The following is a 24,092-nucleotide window of genomic DNA, read 5'->3' as shown; positions in this document are numbered from 1 at the left end:
ATAGTCCGTGGCCACAACTATCCACTTTTTGCCTAAAGATGATGTTGGGAAGGGTCCAAGGAGGTCTATACCGACTTGTTGGAATGGGGCGTTTGGTGGATCTATTGGCTGGAGGAGGCCGGCCGGTTTTACGGATGGAGTCTTGCGCCTTTGACACTCGCGACAAGTCTTGACGTAGTGCTGCACTGATGCTAATAACTTGGGCCAGTAATATTTCAGACGAATCCTGGCGACTGTACGGCTCACGCCCATGTGTCCAGACGTCGGCTCATCGTGACATGCATGCAAAACTTCTTCTCGCATAGATGTGGGTACGACAAGTAAAAACTTTGTCTCGCTGTTCTCGAAGTTTCTCTTGTAGAGGACACTTCCTCGCAGACAGAACGAGGATAGCCCCCTAGAGAAAATACGCGGCAGTTGAACGTCCAGTCCCTCCAGGCGCTGTATAAGCGGAAGCAATTCCGGGTCATCTCGTTGTTGTTGAGCAATTTGTGAAGTGTCAACAATGCTAAGGAACGGGAAATCCTCTTCTTCTGACACAGTTGTCTCAACGGGTGCGCGTGACAAGCAGTCGGCATCGCTGTGTTTCCTCCCCGATCGGTATACGACAGTAATGTCATACTCTTGAAGCCTAAGGCTCCATCTTGCTAGTCGTCCGGATGGATCCTTGAGATTCGCCAGCCAGCAAAGCGAATGGTGATCGCTGACTGCTCTGAATGGTCTACCATATAGGTAGGGCCGAAATTTACATATTGCCCAAATGACTGCAAGGCACTCTTTCTCGGTTGCGGAGTAGTTTGTCTCTGCTTTCGAGAGCTTACGGCTGGCATAAGCAATTACTTTCTCCTGGCCGTTATTCCACTGCACTAGTATGGCACCGAGGCCGACGTTACTCGCATCGGTATGGACCTCAGTGTCGGCTGTCTCATCAAAATGGGCAAGGATTGGAGAAGCTTGCAGGCGTTTCCGTAACTCGTCAAAGGCGTCTTGTTGTTCGCTTTTCCACATGAAAGGTTGATCTTCTCTTGTCAGTATTGTAAGGGGCTCAGCGATGTTTGAAAAGTTTTCCACAAATCTTCTGTAGTATGCGCATAAACCCAAGAAACGTCGCACTGACTTTTTGTCCGTGGGTGTCGGGAACCTCGCAACAGCTGCTGTCTTTTCGGGATCTGGTCGAACGCCTTCAGCACTGATGACGTGTCCGAGAAACCGAAGTTCATCGAAGCAGAATTGACATTTTTCCGGCTTAATTGTCAAGTCTGCTGCTCGAATAGCTTCTGATACTAGTCGCAGGCGCTCTAGATGTTGGTCAAATGTGGTGGAAAATACGACCACATCATCCAAATACACTAAGCATGACTGCCATTTCAATCCTGCAAGCACAGAGTCCATCATTCGCTGGAACGTTGCGGGTGCGGAACAAAGGCCGAATGGAAGTGCTTTAAATTCGTAGAGGCCATCAGGGGTCACGAATGCTGTCTTTTCACGGTCCCGTTCATCCACCTCTATTTGCCAATATCCACTCTTGAGGTCCAGGGAGGAGAAAAACTTTGCACATCGGAGCCGATCTAACGTATCGTCGATACGCGGAAGGGGGTACACATCCCGCTTGGTTACGCTGTTCAGCTTACGGTAGTCGACGCAGAATCGAAGTGTGTTATCTTTTTTCTTAACCAGCACTACCGGAGACGCCCATGGACTGCTGGAAGGCTGAATAACGTCATCTGAAAGCATCTCCTCTACTTGCTTCTTGATGATCTCCCTTTCTTTTGGTGACACTCGATACGGGTGCTGGCATACCGGTCTTGTGGCGTCCTCTGTTATGATTCTGTGCTTCGCAACAGACGTGCGCCGTACCTTCGAGGACGTGGAGAAGCAGTCAGAAAAATCCTTTATCAGGGCATATATCTGTTTCTTTTGGGCTTCAGGGAGTCTCGGGTTGACGGTAATGGATCTGTCGACACTGCAGGTTCCTGTCAGGGCAGTTGACGTAGTTAGGCTGCATAATTCGGTCGCTTCACAGAACTCGTGGAAATAGGCAATAGCTGTTCCTTGTGCGATGTGTTGGAATTCATTACCGAAATTTGTAAGTGCGACATTTGCACGGCCATCGCTTAACTGAACAAGGCCCCGAGCCACGCAAATACCTTTGTTGAAAAGGAGCTCGATGTTTCCATCGGCTATGCCTTCGCGGTCGGAAAATCTTTCATTCTCCACAAGAACCATTATACTGCAGCGTGGCGGCACAGTTACGTCATCGTCAACGACGCGCAGTGCAGCGAGACGTCGCTCCTCCGATTCTTCCACAGGTATAGCTTGTTTTGTCGAGAAAGATACACTGGACCTACGTAGGTTAATTATGGCACCGTTAGCTTGTAGAAAATCCATTCCCAATATAAGTTCCCGCGAACATTCTGGCAGTACAATAAAGTCAGAAACGTAAGTGAAGCCTTTTATCGTAAGTCTTGCGGTGCATCGGCCAAGGGGCGTAATAAGATGGCCGCCTGCCGTCCGTATCTGCGGACCAGTCCACTTCGTCACAACTTTTTTAAGGCGCTTCGCCATCTTGAAGCTTACTACCGAATAATCAGCGCCGGTGTCGACTAAGGCATTCAGCTCGCATCCGTCTATTATCAACCGCAAATCTGACGTAATCGTTTCGTTCCTGCACCTGTAGACTGGAATTATCTCGTCACCGCACTGGAATCGCGTTGGAGGATCTTCGTAACTTTGGTTATCAGCGGCCTCACCTCCACAGGTCGCTTGCTTCAGTTTTCCTGGTGTGGGCTTGGTGAACGACGCCTAGGCAATCTTGGAGACGCGCGTGGGCTAGGCGATCGGTAGCGCATGGGTGACGGTGATCGTGGTTGACGTTGGCGAAGAGTAACGGGGCTTTGGCGCGTCGACAGGTATTCTTCGATCTCCGCTGGCCTTTCACCGTTTCGGGGGCATGGTGCGCTTAAGGGAAAACCCCTTAACCCAACTTGACGGTACGGGCAGAACCTATACAGGTGACCCGCTTCTCCGCAGTGGAAGCACAGAGGCCTACGCTCGTGGTCACGCCAGACGTCACTTTTCCGGGGCCTTTGTTCCACAAAGCGAGGTGCACTACGTGCTAAAGGCTGATAGGCAGCCGGTGGTTCCAGTAGACGAGGTGCACTTTGTACTGTCGACGGGTAGGGAACGGTCGTCGCAACTGCTCCACTACTGTGTACCGCAGGTTGCCTGAGTACGTCGGCGTACGTTGGGATGCGCCGCGTCGGCTGTGGCTCACGCTCTGGATCCCGTATGACGTTCCTGAGTTCGTCCCGGACAACGTCGACGATAGATAGTGCAGCTGGAGCCTGAGGTGTCTGAAACTTGTTGAGCTCTTCCCTGATCACTGACCTGACAAGCTCCCGCAGGGCTTCCAGGTCATTTGGCAGGCCTCCAGGGAAGACATGGACAGGTGCGCAGCTTGCCTCACGGTTGTATTGCCGAGCCCGCTGTTCCAGCGTCTTTTCGATGGTCGTTGCTTCACACCTGAACTCGGCAACCGTGCGCGGTGGGTTGCGGACGAGAACTGCGAAGAGTTCCTGCTTTACCCCACGCATGAGATGGCGCAGCTTCTTATCTTCACTCATGGTGGGATCAGCACGCTTGAACAGGCGGGACATGTCCTCGATGTACATCGCCACGTTCTCGTTTGTGAGCTGATTCCTGGCTTGAAGTGCGATTTCAGCCTTTTCTTTACGATCCGTGCTGGCGTACGTTGCTAGCAGTTGTCGTCGAAATTCCTCCCAAGAGGTCAAAGAGGGTTCGTGGTTTTCAAACCACGTTTTTGCGAAGTCTTCCAACGCGAAATAGACGTTACGGAGCTTCTGTCTCTCATTCCATTCATTAAAGCTCGCCACTCTCTCGAACAGTTCCAACCAATCTTCCACGTCTTCGAACGAGTCACCATGGAATGTTGGCGGCTTGCGAGGTTGGCTTACGACTAGCTGTGCCGGTGTTACCTGGGTAGTCATTGTGGCGGCGTCCGTTGTGGGAGTTTCTCTTGGCAAGAAGAGAAGAGGGCCGAATTCGGGCGAGTCACCTCGAAGACGGCGGCTGGTCCGCTGGTGTACAGGTGTCAGTTCAACGGGATGGACTCGTGGGTTGTCGGAGCTACGCTGACTTTCGTTCGTGGCGCTTCGACTCATACCCCGCACCTCCACCAGAAATGTAACGATGTTAATAAAACAAGGGTATTTATTAAAGGCGAACTTGTGCCCACAAGTAAAAGTCACTGCGGTCCGGCAGGAATCCGCGGCAGTCGCGTTCCCAAACTGGGCTCGAAAAACGTCTTCCTCTTCTCGCGTGACGGTCACTGGCAGTGGGTTTCAGCCACATTTGACGTGGTTCGCTCGGCTCCTGCTTTTTGCCAACATTTTCGTATGTTTTTCGAGTGTGTACCCCTGAACTTTCTACATTTTCGGATCCGTGAAGTCAAGAGGAACACGCTGATGCCCGACTTTTGTGGGTGGGTGGACTTTTGTGACATTTCTTGCCGTTTTTCTTTCGACTACGCCATGACTGTGTGCTGAGCCTAACCGTGTTAGGGTTCGCGAGGCAAGGCATCGCTAGCCCACCTCTTCTCGTCGGAGGCTTTTTCCACGGACTTTGTGATGGAGTGTGAGGTGGAAGGGGAGTTTTTATCCCCCGAGGACTTCACTAAAGACTCAGGGTGGCAGCTCGTTGCCGCCAGACGTTCTTCACGGAGCACGAGAAACGCGGCCAATGCCAGTGCGGCCGACGTTCAGCATAACACCAGTTCCCACGCTCGGCGTAGCGCCGACCTCGCGGGCATTAAAAGCAAGATAATTCGAGGAGCCAGGATGCCTCCGATGCCCAAGGAAGAGACAAAGATCGTCGTGCGGCCCAGGGGAGGCCTGTGTATCAGCAAGTGCGGACCTACCGCAGTCGCCGACGCCATATGGCAGGCTGCCGGGCTCGATTCGGCGTCGCGAGACACGGACACAATGTGTCCTAACTTTCAACAAAACATAATGGTGATCAGCACACCAAACAGGGACAACGCTGCACGCTACGTCGGCGTCGAGGGCATCTCCGTCGCCGGTCAACGTTTCGAGGTGAGCGCTTACGAGGCCGCCCCCCACTACACGTGCAAGGGCGTCATCCGAGGCATCTCCCTTAGCGACGGGCCCGCGGTGATCGACAAAAAACTTGTAAACCCGAGAAATCCCACGGCGCTGGGCGCCAAAAGAATCAAGAACACCGGCACCGTGGTGGTCCTGTTCGAGGGGTACCGAGTGCCAAATTTTGTCTCCTACGGCGGCACTATTGTCAGGTGCACTTTATTTCGCAAGCAAATGGACGTGTGTTACAGCTGCGGCAGGCTCGGGCACCGCTCCGACGTCTGCCCTTCGCCGAACGACGCCATCTGCAGAGGATGCGGAGAAGCAAACCCCGACGCCCAGCATAGGTGCGATCCCAAATGCAAGCTGTGCGGTGGCGACCACCTTACCGCCGCCAAGGAGTGCAAGCGACGATTTCAGACGCCATATCTCGTCAGACGCAGACGGGGGGAACGCTCCCGCGCCCTCAACGCCGAACATTTCCCGCCCATGGAAGGCGCGAATCAAGCCTGGCAAGCATCGCCTGAACGCCAACACGGTCGCAGCCACTCCCGGTCCAGGGGGAGATCCAGGTCTCGTGGCCGCTCCAGGGGTCACATCAGGAGCCGCTCCGCCTCCAGGGCCAGGTCGATGTCAAGATCCCGAGTCCGATCCAGATCCAGATCCGGTTCCAGGGGCGGCCCGGGTTGCAGAACCCAGCCAGCATCTGGACCTCAGCCCGCCTCCACATATTTGGGGAAGCAGCCGACCCTCCTTTGGGCCGATCTGGCACGTCCCAAGCCCGGTGCCAATGTAGAAGCTGTTCAGGCACCTCGTAACGACCAACACCCAGAGCGAGCTAGGGACGCGGAAGTCACTCGCTTACGCAAAGAGAACGACGATCTCAAGAGCACGATCAAGAGGCTAGTTAACGAAATGGCAGAGATTCGGAAACTCGTTTCGAATGTGTCGGATAACGGTGCGCCAGGCAGGGCCACAGAGACTCCAATCCCAGCCCCAGTAGACGGTACTGCGACGTCCACCAAACGCAGAGCAGTAGTAAAACAAACAGGTGAATCGGGAGCGTTGTCCGCAGAAGTCAGCGAGATTAAGCAAACTGTCATTGGGCTGGCAGATGGCCTCAGACAGGTCACTGCTAGCGTCAGTTGCCTCACCGATAACGTTCGTCAAATTCAGGTTGCACTCGGAGACCCCAACAGGAGCCTCGGAGCTCTCGCTGATCGCATAGATGCCATTGAGGCGCGAATGGCTTCATCCGCCTCCGTCGTCCAACCGCTCACCGTTCCCGCCATACTAAAGGAAGCTAGACTTCAATATCCAACCAGGGCGGCGACAGGAGGCCCCAGTCTTTGCACAGCCCTAACTGCCCCATTAGGTGGTAGTCCATCCGGTCCGCCATAATGGATAGGTCCAAAGAGAGTTTTCGCATTTGGCAATGGAACTGCAGGGGGTATTCTAACAAAAAAGCCCCTCTGCAGCAGTTCTTCAGGTCTTTCGCTGTCAAACCTCAAATCATTGCTCTCCAGGAAACATTAGTCTCCGCCGCCTCGCTCCAGGGCTACAGGGCCGTGTCGGGCCTGCCCGGGGGGCGAGGGATTTGCACCTTGATTGATAAAAGGCTGACTCATCTCACCCACGACCTCAAGCTGGCGAGTGGTAGAATTGAATACGTCATGGTTGAGATCCTGCTCAACGTACCACAGCAGAATCAGCGCAGAAACAGCGTGTTCGTCCTCAATATCTACAGCAGCCCCAGGGACTCGCGCCAGCAGTTCAAGACCATCCTCAAGAAAGCGACCGACTTGGCCGGCCCTCGACCCTTAGTCGTCGTCGGTGACTTCAACGCACCGTATGGCATCTGGGGTTACGTCTACGACACTACCAAGGGGCGCAACCTGTGGCAAGACGCCAACGAGATGGACCTCACTCTGGTCACTGACAAGAATTTTCCTACGCGCATCGGCAACTCCGTCACCCGGGACTCGACACCCGACCTCGCGTTCGTCAGGAACGTTGAGGACGTGGGCTGGGAGAACACCGCCATGGAGTTCGGCAGCGACCACTACATTCTCGAGACCAACTTCAAGGTGTCTCGGAGTAGGATCAAGGAATTCACGTTCGTCGATTGGGACCGCTTTCGCAAGATTCGCGAAGAACCCGGCAAAGACACGGCACCCGCCACCCTCGAAGAATGGTGCGAAGGCGTCCGGAACGACGCTTCCGCGGCTACCAAGAAAGTAGAAACCGATCTCGACGTCGAGCGGATGGACAGCCGACTTGCCCACCTGATCGAGGCCAAAAACGCCCTGCTCCGCCGATGGAAGGGCCAAAGGCTCAATCGCAGACTCCGAAAAAAGATCTCAGAGCTCAACAACGTCATCGATGAACACTGCAAGGCGCTATGCCAGCAGCAGTGGGACGAGCTCTGCGAATCCGTCGACGGACAGATGCGCAACGGCAAATCCTGGGGTATGCTGAAGCACCTTCTCGACGAAAGCGGTTCAAAGTCAAATCAGAGGCATACGTTGGCCCGGGCCCTTCACGAAGCCACCAGGTCTCACACGGTTGATGAGCTCGTCTCAAAACTCGTACAGAAGTACTTGCCCGTCTGTCGCGATGGAGATCCAGTGACCCAACTCCCGGACTACCGAGGCCCTCCACGCCCCGAGCTCGACGAAGACTTCTCCGTTGCCGAGGTCAGACAGGCCATCTTCGCACTCAACCGCAAGTCTGCGCCTGGTCCAGACGGAATCACCAACAGAATGTTGAGAAACCTCGAGGACACGTCGATCGTCTTCCTGACCGACAAAATCAACGAGTGCTGGAATAGCGGCGTTGTTCCTGCAGAGTGGAAGATGGCCTGTACGGTGCTCATTCCCAAGCCCGGCAAGGCCCCGAACATCGAGAACCTCAGGCCGATTTCTCTAACCTCCTGCGTCGGCAAGGTCATGGAGCGCGTCGTCCTCAACAGGGTCAACGGGTACCTCGAAGACAACGAGGTTTACACCTACAACATGATCGGCTTCCGCGCCGGACTCTCGACGCAGGATGCAATGAAACTAATAAAGCATCAGATTGTGGATGGCCGTTCCAGAGACGTCAAGGCTTTGCTCGGTCTGGACCTTGAGAAAGCTTTCGACAACGTGCTCCACAGCTTCATCGTAAAGACCATTTCAGACCTGGGTCTCGGTTACAGATTCCATAGCTACGTCAGCTCTTTCCTAACGGACAGGAAGGCCAAGCTTCGCATTGGCGACTTCCGCTCCAACGATGTGCCCCTCGGAGGGCGGGGCACTCCTCAGGGCGCCGTCATCTCACCCACCCTGTTCAACATCTGTATGATTGGTCTTTCCGAGAGGTTGGCACGCGTAGAGGGCGTCAAGCACACCATATACGCCGACGACATCACCTTATGGTGCCCCGGCGGCTGCGAGGGCAGAGTCGAAGAATCCATGCAGGAGGCGATCGATGTGATCGAGGAGTATCTCCGCCCCACCGGACTTCGATGCTCCCCCGCCAAGTCGGAGCTTCTGCTTTACAGAAAAGAGAAGGGAGGGAGACCCAAAGATTGGAAGCCAGTTTCCGAAAGCAGCATCAGTCTTCGTACTTGTGACGGGGGGGTGATACCCAGGGTCGACGTTATTCGGGTCCTCGGCATGTTTGTCGAATTCAACGGCGGGAACGGAACGGCTCTCCGCAAGATCATCGCAAAGACCGACAACGCTTTCCGCCTCGTTCGCAGAATAGCAAACCGGCACCGAGGAATGAAGGAAAACAATCTCCTCAGGCTTATCAATGCCTTCGTGCTATGTCACTTTACGTACACAATTTCTATGCACAACTGGCTCAGAGCGGAGCGAGACAAGCTCAACGCTCTCATCCGCAAAGTGGTCAAGAGGGCTCTGGGGCTACCCATCAGGACCCATACCGAGGATCTCCTCAAGCTGGGGGTGCATAACACTGCCGAGGAGATTGCCGAGGCCCAAGAACGTGCGCAACTCACTCGCCTGAGCACCACAGCGGCAGGTAAACACATCCTCGAAGAGTTGGGTTACCACCCTGCGGGATTCCCGATGGTCAGTACCCCGATCCCTAGGTGCATTCGAGACAAGTTCGAAGTGGCCCCTGTGCCCCGAAACGTCCATCCGGTCCATAACGAGGGCAGACGCAAGGCCCGAGCAGCAGCCATCCTCAAACAGATAAAGCAACGAGACATTAGAGCAAGCTTCGTCGACGCCGCGGAGTACAGCGATGGGAAGACCTTTGCCATCGTTGTGGTCGACTCCAGCGGCAAGATTTCTAATTGCGCCTCCATTCGCACTTCAGATCCCGGAGTCGCCGAGCAAGCCGCCATCGCCCTCGCCCTGCTAGACGGTCGTGGGTCCGAGATATACAGCGATTCCAAAACGGCAGTTAGGGCTTTTCAGAAGGGTTGCATCGCCAAGCAAGCTGCTCGTCTTCTTAGCAACTCGAATCGATATGCTCTCACGCATCATTCAATCCACTGGTTTCCAGCTCACGTAGGGTCGGTCGAGGGTGCTCCCCAGAACCTGAATGAGTCTGCTCACGAGGCTGCGCGTGACCTCACCGACCGCGCTTCCTCTGCAAGAAGCACCGACTCCCCTCCTCCCTACGGCCACAGGGACGCTCCCGCTACTCATAACGAGATTATTAAATTCTTCTACATGTCTAGAAGGGTCTTTCCACCCCCTCACCCCAGGTTGAATAGGGCGCAAGCCGTTTCTCTTAGGCTTCTGCAGACTAGTACGTATCCGTGTCTGTCCGTTCTCCACGAGGCTTACCCGGACGTGTATCGCGACGACGCCTGCCCCTCCTGCGGGCAGACCTCTACTCTAGCGCACATGCTGTGGGAGTGCGGGTCGACATACCCTAAGTTCATCAAGGAGGAGTGGGACTCGCTTCTGCGTAGCCCCGCTCTGGAAAAGCAAATCCTGGCTGTCCGGCGTGCCCGCGACCGGGCCGGTGGGCTAGACCTGCCGGTCCCGACGTGGGACTAGCCGGGTGCGCGACGAGTTCGCGTCCTCGCCGGACCTACAATAAATGTTTCTTCACTCACTCACTTCTCGCGTGACACCTCGTGCGCGTGGCGCATGCGAGCCGGGTCCAACTGGCTGCCCGTGCCACGAAGATCGCTGCCTGTTGTTGATTAACATCATCATCACTGTACGGCGTGCACTGTGCCCAATGCAAAGGGCGCACAACTTGAATGTCACCAAGTTTGTCGTGGCAATATGAAAGATCACTTCTGGTGCGCCGCTGATTGGTTTATCAGGTTTGCGACCACGGTCGCAGGACTGAAAAATCGCGCAGAGAGCGACTGGCCCAAAATGGTCGCTTTTCGAGAAAAGCGACCGTTTGCGACCATTTGCGACTGGTCGCTTTGCGACCAACTTGGTCGCGCGACCACTGTCAGTCACCGGTGTGAATGAGCCCTAAGACTGCTTTACGTGTGGGAATGCGAAAGCATTGTAGTCGCTTTGCTGAAATGTTTTTCTTTTCTGCGCGTTCCTTGTGCGCGCATACTCTGCTCCTCGGTATACGGCCGAATGAAAACGCGGCAAGGGTCTTGCCCGCTAGTTAACTCGAAGGGTTGCTCAGCGGTATTCAATTGGACACTAATGCTTTCTCATTTTATACACTCATTTTGTGACCTCGTACACCCATTTGCTGCGCCGTCAAGGGCGCACGCTCTGGGCCGCACCTTTCGTCGAGCCGCCGTGGCCTCGGAGAAGCGTGCGCGTCTCGCACTTCGGTGGCCCCGGTACTATTCTCACCCAGAACGAAATTAACCTAAATTTTTTTTCAGTAGTCATTCATTTGTTTACAGTGACCTCCTCTAGAAATTTGACGTCGATCCGAGCATTTTTTCGTGTGGCTTTACGCTATGCCGTATAGGCCATTTTTGGTACCGTAATTCGGTCATGCCGCCGACTACAACGCTGGATTTTCGCAAAATTGGGCATATAATGCTCTCGCATTAAAAATGTAACAAAAAAACCAAACGTTGTCCTTTTACGGGAATAAAAAAGAGGATCAAGAAAGGCATTCCTAATTGTTTGAGGCTGGCGGACACACGAGCAGCGGCCACCAGACACATGACGGAAAAGAGGTATGAAATTAAGGAATAGCTAAGAAATATCCAATCTACAAATTTCTATGAAGACACGACTGTTAGTTTTTCAACGCGCACGTGATACGCTGCGTCAAAAAAGGGTCACCCACTGTTTCTCGGAGAGCCTGGTGTTCGAGTCAGGAGCCATGAGACACCGAGCGTTGGCGACGGATGTCCTGCGCAGAACGGTCACAGGTGATCGCAGTTGAAACCGGGGGCGTGACATCAGCACGAGGCTACCGAGGAGAGCGCGCTCCTTAGCCGAATCCACCCGGCAGGCGACTCGGAGTCGAAGCTGAATAGAGCGGCCTGGATGCTGCTACATCAAGGGAAAACGCGGGGTAGGCGAGACACGGAATAACCCCCAATTCTGCGGACACCGAGCATAGAAAAGTTTATAACTGGCCTTATTTACTGCAGAATTAACATTATACTCGGTCTACATGCCTCTGGATTCGGCAGGAACGTGGCTTTGTTTTTTACGCAGAAGGATACTTTCCTGAACTGCGCGTCGTGGCTGTCTCCGCATTGCTGCCCATTTTTCACGATAGCGCGCTCACCAGTAGATGTTCCAGTCTTGATGCGGTTCGACCTGGGTCCAATTCCGCTTGGCGAACGCCGTCCGCACAATGGGCAGGTCGACGTCGCAGCAACACTTCATTTCTCCTGACGAATGGGCGAGAAGCGATATGTTTTCCTGTTGTTGTTAACCGCAGCGTCTTCAACTTAGGTCCGGCTGGCAGAGCTCTTGATTGTGCACTACTATCGACTGCCACCCGAAGCTGGCCAGAGGAGCACGTAGTTTCACGCGGGGTGGAGCAGAAAGGAGTAAACGACGTAGAGGGGGAGCCAGCAGTATATTGGTTGCCAGGGCAGGCCGACCTTTTTCCCCCGAGCAGGTCGATACGCCACGGCACGGCGCTCGCCAGCCATCGAAGCGGTCACGTCACGCCGCGGCATATTTATTTTCTTATTTGTTTCTCGCTGCGCGACGTGAAAACGCAAGGACATGTGAAAGCGAAACGTTCATTTAGCGAGTCCGGAGCTTCACGCTGAAACCTCCACCTGCCGCAAAGTTCGAAACAGTTTAATTTAACCTAATTTGATAATTACCTGGGACGACTATAGTTCTATCTTAACATCATCGCCGATTGAAGTGTCGGATGCTTGCGAATGTCTCGCGAGTGGTGAAAGGATGCTGAATAAATATCTTTGGCATGTTACTTGGAGTCGCCTGTTCGCAGCTGTTGGCATGTCTGCCAATCCTAAATGCTCTTGGAGAAGAGCTGGCGACGCCTAACTCTGCGATTATAGATATATGCGCGCGTACCACCCTGTTCTTGCATGTATAACGTATTTCGGTTGCACATGATTAAAAAGTGCTGTTTGAACCTTCTGTTTAAAATTAATTTCTGAGAACGTGGTAAATTGCCGCGAAAATTGCAAGGTGAGTTACTGACCGTGAATTCTGACATTCTGCATGCTCTTTCTAGTGGCCACTCTCAAGTACAGCGCCTCTCGCATAATTATGAAATTGTTGCACTCACTACACAAAATCGAATTATTTCAAGTCCTGTGCAGGTTCGTGGGAGTACAGGAAACTATCAATTTCAAGAAAATGGGTAAAGCAAAACCAAAAACTAACTGAAGCGCCGAACTGAATACATAACGCTAGTCATTATTTGGAAATGTCATCATACATTCCATCATATACCCACGGTGGTTAAACGACTCCAACACCAATTTTGTTCTCTGTAGTGAGTCGTTACATGACGCTTTCAAAAGCAGTGGCGCAAGAACCTTCTAGTTTTGGGTGACGTTAAATTCCCGTACATGTAATGGAACAGCAGCTGCGGCACCGTCTCTTCGCGTACATTTGAAAGCTCGGATTTCGTTAATCTTTGTGATGCTTTGAACTTAACTCAATCAGTTGAAGAGCGAACTACTGCCACTGCATCAAACCTGCTAGATTTTGTCCATACATCAATCCCAGATGTGTTTTCACCATTTTCGTACAGTTTTGCCCAGGACTAAGGATCCCTGCATTATTCATATTCTTTTCAACTTCGCATTTGAGCGAGCACCCAGCACAGTAAAACTAGAAGAGATTATGCTAAAGCAAACCAAGCCGCTATTAAGGTTTCATTTAGCGAATTATTTTGCGGTTTATTCTGCACGATTCATTTCGCCAATCGCGCATGCGCATCTCCGCGCACTGAAGTGTAGAAGAAAACTTCTCGAGGCAGAAAGTCGCTTATGCCCGAAAGGCGAATCATCGATTGCGATCGCAAATTAGTGGACATTACCACGACGTGAACAGACCATGCTCTACCGTCTATGGCTAGGCGTTGCCTTTACAAACTCGCATGCTTTTCTCATAGGAATGGCCAACAGCCCCACGTGCGACACATGAAACATCGACGAGACGCTCGCACACATTATCTGTGTCTGCCCGCGATACAGTGCTGAGAGACAAGTGATGTGCAGACTACTGGACCAGTTGGACAATCGTCCAGTTTCAGAACTAAAATCTTTAGGCCAATGCTCCGAAAGAACATCCGCGTTGAAGGCCTTACTCGTGCTATTAAGGTTCTTGCGGTCTACGGGGCTTCACGATGGACTCCAAGAATGCCGCCCCCTACCGCTCTGTAGTGTACGCGCTTTGTTCGTGCTTGTCTACCTTTATTTCTATCTCCCCCTTCCACTTTGTTTCTCTTTTTATCCCCCTTAACCCTTCCCCCTGCGCAGGGTAGCCAACCGGCACTACCTCTGCTTAACCTCCCTGCCTTTCTCTGCATTATCTTCTCTCTCTAGTGGACAGCTATGCAAATTAAGGATAGTAGCTTTATTGGCTATAGAAGTTTGTACATATTCGCTTACTAACTAAATCAACAAGCATAGTGTCACGCGCGCACAAGCAAACAGGAACGCATTTCAATCGATGCGAATTGACATTCGTGCAGCCTCTCACTTCAGCGCGAACTAAGCGGCGAGAACACAGCGCGCACGAAGCTATCAGCAATCGGCGCACTAGCTCTGTGTCAATCAGAGATCGCTTTCAAGACGGGGACCGCGCCACACGCAGCAGCCGCCGCTGAGTATGTTATCGCTCTTCACGTGGAACATCACGGTGATGGAGGCGGAAATCCGCCTGGAGTGTCCTTTATTTATTCATATTTTATTTATTTATTCATATACCCTAAAGGCCCCTTCGGGCGTTAAATAGGGGGGGGGGGGAGGGGGGGGGGCGGAGCCAGTTACAATTACAAATGCGTAAAAAAGAACATTGGTAAGCTAAAGTAACATAATTATATACAGAAAGAATAACATACGCAAGTAAGCACTCAACACAGAAATAATCATACATTTAGAAAAACCTTAAACTTGTTAACAAAAACATCATGGTTAATGGCAGATACAATGTCCCTCTGTAGTTTATGCCAATGGTATATTGCCAAAAGTAATGGTGAATGACGATACAGACTAGTGCGAGCAAAAATAGGTTGCACTTGAAATGGGTGATCAAAACGCTTAAAAATAATATGAGCTGCATTGATGTAACATACGCGGAACGGGGATCTACTATGATAAAGTGCGTGAAAATGTGATAGCAATGTTATTAGTCGGCGGTTTTGAAGAGATGGCAAAGAAAGTGATTCCTACCCGCCGTGGTTGCTCAGTGGCTATGGTGTTAGGCTGCTGAGCACGAGATCGCGGGATCGAATCCCGGCCACGACGGCCGCATTTCAATGGGGGCGAAATGCTAAAACACCCGTGTGCTTAGATTTAGGTGCACGTTGCAGAACCCCAGGTGGTCGAAATTTCCGGAGTCCTCCACTACGGCGTGCCTCATAATCAGACAGTGGTTGTGGCACGTAAAACCTCACTATTGTTAATTGTTGTTGAAGTGATTCCTTGATATCCGTAACACTGTAGTTTAGTGAGCATTTCTTTGGGATATATCTTGCTGCTTTATTTTGTATTGCTTCGAGTTCATCGATCACGTAGGTTTGATGCGGATTCCAAATAATGGATGCGTACTCTACCTTTGAACGAACGAGCGTAGTGTATGCTAATAACTTAGTAGCAGAGTTCGCCAAGTATAAGTTACGTTTAATGAAGCCGAGTGTTCTGGATGCCTTACTGGTTATGATATTAGTGTGCTCGTTGCAAGATAAATCAGAAGATAAAGGAACTCCGAGATATTTAAATGTGGATACTTTCTCAACAGGGATACCCTGAATCGTGTGGTAGCTCAATACCGGCTTACGTGCTCTCGTGAACGTCATGACCTTAGTTTTAGAAATGTTAACTTCCATTTGCCATTGGCAACACCAAAATGCGAGTTTATCGAGGTCTACCTGTAATGAATTCTCGTGTTCAGTGTTACTAATTCGTCTGTAGATGATAAAGTCGTCTGCGAATAACCTTATAGTAGAAGATAAAGTGTTTCCTATGTCGTTAATATAGATCAGAAATAATATTGGACCCAGGACCGAACCCTGTGGTACACCGGATTTTACATGCGAAAGTGAAGATGAGTACCCGTTTACGTAGACTGATTGACTTCGGTTGGTTAAAAAATTAGCTATCCAATTTGTAATCCTACTGTTTATGTTAAGATTCGTTAGCTTTATTAATAAACGGATGTGCGGAACTTTGTCAAATGTTTTTGCAATATCAATAAATATAGCATCTATTTTTAGTCCACCATGAACGGCTTCGTGGAGGTCAGTTACTAATTTGAACGGTTGAGTTTCACAAGAACGACCACGAAGGAAACCATGCTGATTGCTAAGAAAGAAATTGTGATCTGTTAGAAATTTCATGACGGTGGATGATATGATGTGCTGTAGTAATTTACGACATATGCTTGTTAGTGAAATGGGCCTGTAGTCTGAGAATAAGGAGGGATCACCAAACTTAAAAATGGGAATCACGCGTGCACACCTACATGCGTCAGGCACGCATCCTGTATCAACTGACCGTTGAAAAATAGCAACCAAGATAAGTGATATAGCTGGTTTTGTCAGCTTTAGCGATTTTGCGCTGATGTCATCTGGTCCAGGTGCCGAATTAACTGGTAGACGATCAACAGCGGTTTCTACACCTTCGCGAGTGACTATGAGGTGATTCATTGAAATATTTAAGCTGAAAAAGTTGAGATGTGGTGGCACGGGTTTTTCTGAGGTGAAAACCTAACAGAAAAAAGTGTTTAATTCTTCCGCAACATCGGACTGCAGAAGAGGCTCAACGTCTTTCATTATCGACACAAGGGATGATGATGATGGTTTCAGATTTACTACTTCCCAAAATTTTTTACAGTTGTTCTTTAACATTTGTGATAAGTTGTAGTTGTAAAACTTTCTTTGCTGCTTCAATTTCTGCTTTACAAAGTCTTGCCTGTTCGAGATAGCATTCCCAGTCGTCGGCAGATCTAGATGTCGAATACTTTGCCTTTGAGTACATTCTTTTCTTCTTATTAATGCATCACTTAACATGTGTTGTAAACCATGTGTTTCTATTTGAAGATATGATAGTATTTCTTGGAATATGTCTTTCCCTTAGTTCAGCGAGCGTCCTTTGAAAGATCTGCCAATTTTCGTTTGTATCACGCTCGGAAAAGGTCATTAAAAACTGCGTAGAAAATGTTAGTAGGCCATTATTTAGTGCGCGTACATCCCCTCTGTTGTAATCGTATATGGTTTTCTTTGCATTACAAGGTTTTTCATATATTATGGTATAATCGCAGTGGATAACATTGTGGTCACTCATGCAGTCAAGGACGCGTACATACATACTTTGTGGATCTGTAGTCAGTACAAGGTCTAAAACTGATACATCACGCGTGGGACATGATGCCACTTGGCTCAAACTAAACAAACAAAGGACTTCAAGAAACTGCCTACATTCATGCCTTCTTGCGCACTCGACGAGTTTGCATGTCGGCCAGTCAATTACGGGATAGTTAAAGTCGCCTGCAAGTATTATTTCCGATGACGGATACCTGCTTTGAATAATGCTTAAAGAATTATGAAGACATTCAACAAAGTCAGCGGAAGAACTGGGTGGTCGATAGCAAACCCCGATAACGCAAGTTACAGACGGCGATAAATGAAGTGCGATCCACGGTGTTTCCAGGACGGGAAAAGTGTCAACAAGATGCGCACTGAACTTCTTATTTACCGCAATTATGACGCCACCGCCTCGAGATGTGGTTCTGTCTTTTCTAAACAAGGAAAAACTTTTCGAAAGCCATAGTTCGCTGTCAGCTACATCAGAGCAAAGCCGAGTTTCTGTACCAAGGACTATGTCCGCAGAACAACATTCAATAAAGGCTTGCAGATGATCTTGTTTGTTTAACAGACTTCGGAAATTTGATACTATGATTGACAAGGTGTTATACGGATGGGTTCTTTCAGGTTCATTCGTTTGTTCTACGTGCCTGGTGGTCTGAGAGAACTACCACCTTATTGGCCGAGGAATCAAACGTGCTTATTGGCAAGAATTAGTTTATCAAAAACTAGTTAGAATTTTTTGTTGGGTTGGCGGTTAGCACGAGCAAAATCACGCAGTTTTTTTCTGATCTGCCGCAAGCGCGGTTAAAGGTCTTTTTCTACCCATACTCGAGCAGATGCAACGTCTTTAAGCTTGAATGCATTCCTCAGGATATTGTTTTTATGCTTAAAGTTCAAAAACTTCACTAATATAGGGCGATTATATCCCGGCTTTTGCTGTCCCAGTCTGTGAGCCCTTTCAATACCACTAGGCTGAATGTCGAATGTATTTGTTATAAACTCTGTAATTAGTTTTTCCGTGTCATTCCATTTCTCAGTTCTTTCCTCTTTCCCGTAACACTGTAGTTTCGCGAGTATTTCTTTGGAATATATCTTGCTGCTTTATTTTGTATTGCTTCGAGTTCATCGATCAGATAGGTTTGATGCGGATTCCAAATAATGGATGCGTACTCTACCTCTGAACGAACAAGCGTAGGGTATGCTACGCTTGTTGCTACGCTGTATGCTACGCTGTACTATCTATCTATCTATCTATCTATCTATCTATCTATCTATCTATCTATCTATCTATCTATCTATCTATCTATCTATCTATCTATCTATCTATCTATCTATCTATCTATCTATCTATCTATCTATCTATCTATCTATCTATCTATCTATCTATCTATCTATCTATCTATCTATCTATCTATCTATCTATCTATCTATCTATCTATCTATCTATCTATCTATCTATCTATCTATCTATCTATCTATCTATCTATCTATCTATCTATCTATCTATCTATCTATCTATCTATCTATCTATCTATCTATCTATCTATCTATCTATCTATCTATCTATCTATCTATCTATCTATCTATCTATCTATCTATCTATCTATCTATCTATCTATCTATCTATCTATCTATCTATCTATCTATCTATCTATCTATCTATCTATCTATCTATCTATCTATGCTAATAACTTAGTGGCAGAGTTCGCCAAGTATAAGTTAAGGGCAAGATATAGTCCGGCGTAACGCGCGCGCGCGGCCACGTGCGGCGCGGTTAAGCGACGTCGGTGAAAAGCGCGCACTCTACAGTCCGGCGTCCCGGCGTAGCCGGCGTGCTTAGGCGCGCTTGGCGAGCACAACGCCGCCGGCGCGGACATAGAGCGTGTTCTATTTCACGCGGCTGCCGCTAGACCAGAATGCACTGCGCGCTGCAGCGGCAGCGAGCAGAAGGCAGAATGGCGGCCTGCGGTGCGCGTACTGACAGTGCGGCTGTGGTTTTTTGAACATCCGTGTGGTATGACAGCGCGAGTGAGGACGCCTGCTTGAAGCGATTTGCAACCTTCCATGTGTATACAATGTGAAACGCATGGACCACCGCGACACAGAGCGCAAGAACAACGCGTGGGAAGCTATACGAAAGCAGTGTGCTCTCGCCACAGGTAAGCTGCATTTCGCAGCTCCTGTACTAGCTGGTGGTAGTCGCCGAGTTGAGGGCGCTTGTCGAATAGCTTTCGCATGTACATACATGGTCCGCTTCCGTTTTTGACGAAGCCGAAGTACTAATAATATGAGTGCGATGTTCTGGCTGTCAGGCACGGCGGCCGCATTTCGATGGGGGCGAAATGCGAAAAACACTCGTGTGCTTAGATTTAGGTACACGTTAAAGAAGCCCAGGTCAGAAAGAAAGTGGTTTTCGCACGTAAAACCTTACGTTTTTTTTTTTTCTGGCTGTCAGGACAAGTTAACGCCATCCCGCAAACGTTTTCATTTTAGTGCACAAACAGCGCGCGGAACGAGAAGCGCGCGCGCTACCCGAACGGCGAGGGTATATGCAAGACGCGCATGCGCCATGTAAACAGCTGTTCGCCGCGGCGGTGCAGTTGCGCTCCCGGACACACAGATGGCGCCAGCCTCGAGCTGCGCGCGCACGCCGAACTCTAGAGGAAGCAAATTTCTTGCACCCCTGGCGTCGCTAGCGCAGCGTATCCGACTTCGCCTGCCGCGGCCTGGCGCGCTGAGAACGCCGGACTATATCTTGGCCTTTACGTTTAATGAAGCCGAGTGTTTTGGATGCCTTACTGGTTATGGTATTAATGAGCTCGTTCCCAGATAAATCAGAGGAGAAATGAACTCCGAGATATTTAAATGTGGATACTTTCTCAACAGGGATACCCTGAATCACGCGGTGAATATAATTGTGAATATAATTGCTATCGCAATAAAATATTCGCGCTCATCGAAATATGTGTGCCTCTGCGCAACGTCCGTTCTACGTTTCGCTCTCTGTGATTTACAGCCTCGCTCAGCTGTCCTCAAAACGAAAGAAAACTTGTTTACAGGAGTGCATTGCCAAGTGATAAAGCCCATTGGCGGCATCTTATCACAACTGCGACGCAGAGTACATGCTTCAGCTGAATGCGGCCAAGCACATTTTAGAGCGCAGCTCTTTGGCGTCCGTTCCTGGGTTTCGCGTCGTCGTCGGCGTTGTCGGCCTCGTAACCAGCTCCGCCCCCCTTCGCTGGAGTGGGAGACGAAGGACGCGAGCCGCGAATGGCGGAGACCAATGAGAGCGGCCCCTTCAGTGACGTGCGCGCGCGATGCTGGTGTCATGCGGACCCTCCTTACGGCTCGATGCGCACTCGTGTCTGGTCTCAGCCGATCCGCTCGTTTCGTACTATCGTCTGCTCGCGCCACAGCTCTCGCCCGCGCCTGTTTGGTTCTGTTGGGTCGGTCTCGTTCGCGCTTGTTTTGGTTGTTATTTCGACAACAAACGGTTACAAATATCCCTCGAGGCCAGCGCACCTTCCACAACTTAATGTGGTGAGTGTAAGACTCGTATCTCCGCGAATCCCATTCATGCAAGTGCGACGACTGATGCACGGCGGAGGCCAATATGGCATTAAGGGCCCAGTTGTGAACGTCTTTGTGAACGTCTTTGAGAATCAAGCATTGGTGTACCAAGTCGAACATATATCAGTCTATTTCTCCGACCACAAAGCTTCCTTCATGACTGTCAAGAACTATTAGTGGAGTCTTTGTTAAAGGAATACGTGTGAAAAAAAAATTCTGTGATAGCGCATACATGTGTTGCTCGATTTCTTTGCCTCAATCTATCGAAAAGGTGAAACAGCTTATTTGCTGCGCTCAAATTTCGCATTAGGAAGTAACGTAATCGTCGGTAATTTTTTTTTTACTCCTAGCACGCATCCTTTCGTGCTCCGAAAGAAGAAGAAAAAGTTTTGGGAAGTGGTCAACGGTCGAAATAATGAAGATTTCAACTTTTATGCGAAGCATACTAACGTAGGTTTCGGGCCTTCGCTCGACGCCCGGCGGTGGCCACCATTGACCCTGAAGTGGGGTGACGTGACATGACGTCACGTGATGACGTCACACAGGCTGCAGATGGGGCCTTATATCGCGCCGTCGGTCGCCTCCCGGCGGTGGCCACCATTGACCCTGAAGTGAGATCACATGATGTGACGTCACGTGATGACGTCACACCGGCTGCAGATGGGGCCTCATATCGCGCCGTCGGACGTCGCCCGGCGGAGGCCTGCACGCTTCGGTTCGCGCCGTCGCGCGCAACGCGGCGGCGGCGCCACCATCGCTGCATTACATGATATGTGACGTCACGCCAGGGATGAAGCGGCGCGCGCCCGCCGTCGCGTCAGTCTCTGTGCCCGCAACCGCGCCAGCGTCTTTGCGCCGGGCGTGTATGCGGTCAAGATGCCTCCAAACGCTAAGGATACGCTAAGGTTAAGCCCAGTGGATGCGAAGCATCCACTGGGCTTAACCTTGATAAGCCTCCAATTTTTTTGACGAACTAGGAAACGTCATACCATCTGATATCTGCTCTGTTGCCCTGCAGAATGTACTTAAACGATCGTTTTTGGAAAAGTCTTCTGTATCGCCTGTAATTTACCCCTTGATGCGGCCTATCGGTTCCATCATCATTGATTGGGTTGGAATAACAGAGCTCATGAAGAACTTGGAACACCTGGTACTGATGGGATAACTACAGAGTTCTTGAAATGCACTGTAAATTACTCAACTGTCATTTGGTCAACTTTTCGAGCAGTATTTAGAATGTGCGTGCTGCCCAGCTACTGAAAGGCCAGGAAGGTGGTGCCTGTTCTAAAACGAGGTAACCCTGCGTGTCCTATCAACTACAGACCTATTACTCTCATCAGAATCCCCTGCAAGTTACTAGTGTACTTTTTTATTCTAATTTCGTAGTATTTCTAGAATCAAACATCCGTGAATATAAGCATAGTTTCCGAAAACACTTCTCACGCAACAGCTCATGCGTATTCATGATTGTATTGCGCTTAGTATTACACTGACGGACCTGCCGTGGTTGCTCAGTGGCTATGGTGTTAGGCTGCTGAGCACGAGGTCGCGGGATCTAATCCCGGCCATGGCGGCCGCATTTCGATGGGGGCGAAATGCGAAAACACCCGTGTACTTAGGTTTAGGTGCACGTTAAAGAACCCCAGGTGGTCGAAATTTCCGGAGTCCTCCACTACGGCGTGCCTCATAATCAGAAAGTGGTTTTGGCACGTAAAACCCCATAATTTAATTATAAGTATTACACTGACGGGAGGACCTAAAGAACGAACATGAAAGAAAAAAACGCGGACGTACGTGGCGCCAACTGCCAGTTCGTTTAATACTGTAAGAGAGCCCTCTTTTATGCCCGGTGATTTGGAGCGGGGTGAGAAAGGGTGAAATATAATATACCACAAGGTGATGGCACGATATGACGCGATGGGCCGGAAGAGCGGCATTCACTTGCACCCATTTCACTCGACCTCAGCGTCGATGAGCGCCATGGGCGGAGTGCTTACACACTTCTTTGCTATCGCAAGTGCTTCCCGTATTTCTCGCTCGGTCTTAGTTTTTGCTGTGCCACCGACTTTGGTGTTATCTATTTGCGCAGAGCGTTTGCACTGTTTGAAGTGCGCACTGCAGTTGCTAGGCGCAGTCAGAAAGTTGCACGTGTATTTGTGCTCCCGTGATCTATCGTTTAGGCAGCGCACTGGTTACTCAATGTACACTTTCCCGCAAGTTAGTGGTACGTGGTTAACCATGCAACTTGTGCATTCCACGTACTTGTTCACGTGCTTAGTCTGACAGAATGTAGCGCTTATTTTCGCTTTGGAACATGCGTTCACCCTCTTGCATATACCTTTTAGGTTTTGTGGAGTGGAGAACAGTACTTCTAAATTAATTAATTAATCAACCAACACTTATCGTTGGTTGGCAGCGCTGTGGTAGCTGTTGAGCACTATATTTATATAATTTCGTCTGTGATGTCAGCAGCCTCTGTCTATGTTATTATTACTATTATTATTACCTACTTACGCAGGTGCGCTTGCTATGTAGCCGTGAAACACCGCATACATGGGATGTTGAAGTCACACGTCGCTATAGTTCGCAGGAGAGAAAATATGTCGTGTTATCGCTTTCCGACGCCTGCTATATTGCGCTGCTGTACAATGAATGTCATCTTGTCTTCCACAACGTTACCTCAACTGGGGCTGTTTCTGCAAAACATTAATCAGACCGACAGAAAGCTGAACTAGTTGGTAAGGATTCATTATGCGAAAAAGGTGAGGCGTGCAGACAGTACACAAGAGTAGAAAAGTGGACAACACGAACGCTGACCAAGGTGGCAGCAGTACGAGCATCATGCTTACCCGCTGCCTATTTCTTACGCAGATCGCCTTCCTCGCTTGTTGCCACTTCGAATGTGCTGCGGTCATCTCTCCTGACGTCACAGCTCTCGTGCACTCGCCGCCATCGTCAAGATCCCTGGGTGATTCCGTTGGCAGCTGTACGAACTGTCCTATCTCCCTTCCGGATGACTCTCTTGATCTGACCGCCACCACACGTGCCCGGAGCCCTGGCATAGCTGGCACACTGAACCGTCCACTCACAATCAAGCCCAGTCCCATGACGTCAACGATCATGCCTATAAATTCCCAGCCGGATCCTTCCTGCTTCAGTGGGCAAGGTTGCAGCAGTACGAGCATCATGCTTACCCGCTGCCTATTTCTTACGCAGGTATGTTACTTTCAGAATTCCCACTGCATTCGCTCTGATGACCGATTCTTACTGCTGCTCCCTTGCCCACACCATTCTCGCAGATGCTTTGCTTATATTTCTTTGTACTCGCAGCTCGCTGTTTGTATTAGTAGATTGTTACAGAGTGGTGACATTGAAAGCAATCCTGGTCCTCGCTCCCCAAAAAATCCGAGCCTTTCACAAGGTTTTGACGATCAACCATCGGCGTCTGAAATGCTCGCTGAGCTTTTGAACGGG

General features: G+C 50.1%; 1 protein-coding gene across 7 annotated transcripts in view; it reads right to left on the bottom strand.

The window, feature by feature from the left end:
* Positions 1-23,828, bottom strand: part of TTLL1B (Tubulin tyrosine ligase-like 1B) — a 51,770-nt gene extending 27,942 nt beyond the window's left edge. For 5 of the 7 annotated variants that reach the window (XM_070537860.1, XM_070537858.1, XM_070537861.1 and 2 more), the window contains exon 1: positions 23,468-23,828. In XM_070537860.1, the coding sequence (XP_070393961.1) occupies positions 23,468-23,806 (339 nt within the window). In that variant the 5' untranslated portion in view covers positions 23,807-23,828. Of the gene's footprint in view, positions 1-11,360; positions 11,427-11,810; positions 12,047-23,467 lie in introns of those variants that run through there. The other 2 variants (XM_065440490.1, XM_065440491.1) reach the window with 2 other exon arrangements.
* Between the last annotated feature and the right edge of the window lie 264 nt (positions 23,829-24,092).

Source organism: Dermacentor albipictus, chromosome 4 (assembly GCF_038994185.2).
Source record: "Dermacentor albipictus isolate Rhodes 1998 colony chromosome 4, USDA_Dalb.pri_finalv2, whole genome shotgun sequence".
Classification (NCBI taxonomy): Eukaryota; Metazoa; Arthropoda; class Arachnida; order Ixodida; family Ixodidae; genus Dermacentor; species Dermacentor albipictus.
This window is presented reverse-complemented; position numbering and strand designations above follow the sequence as displayed.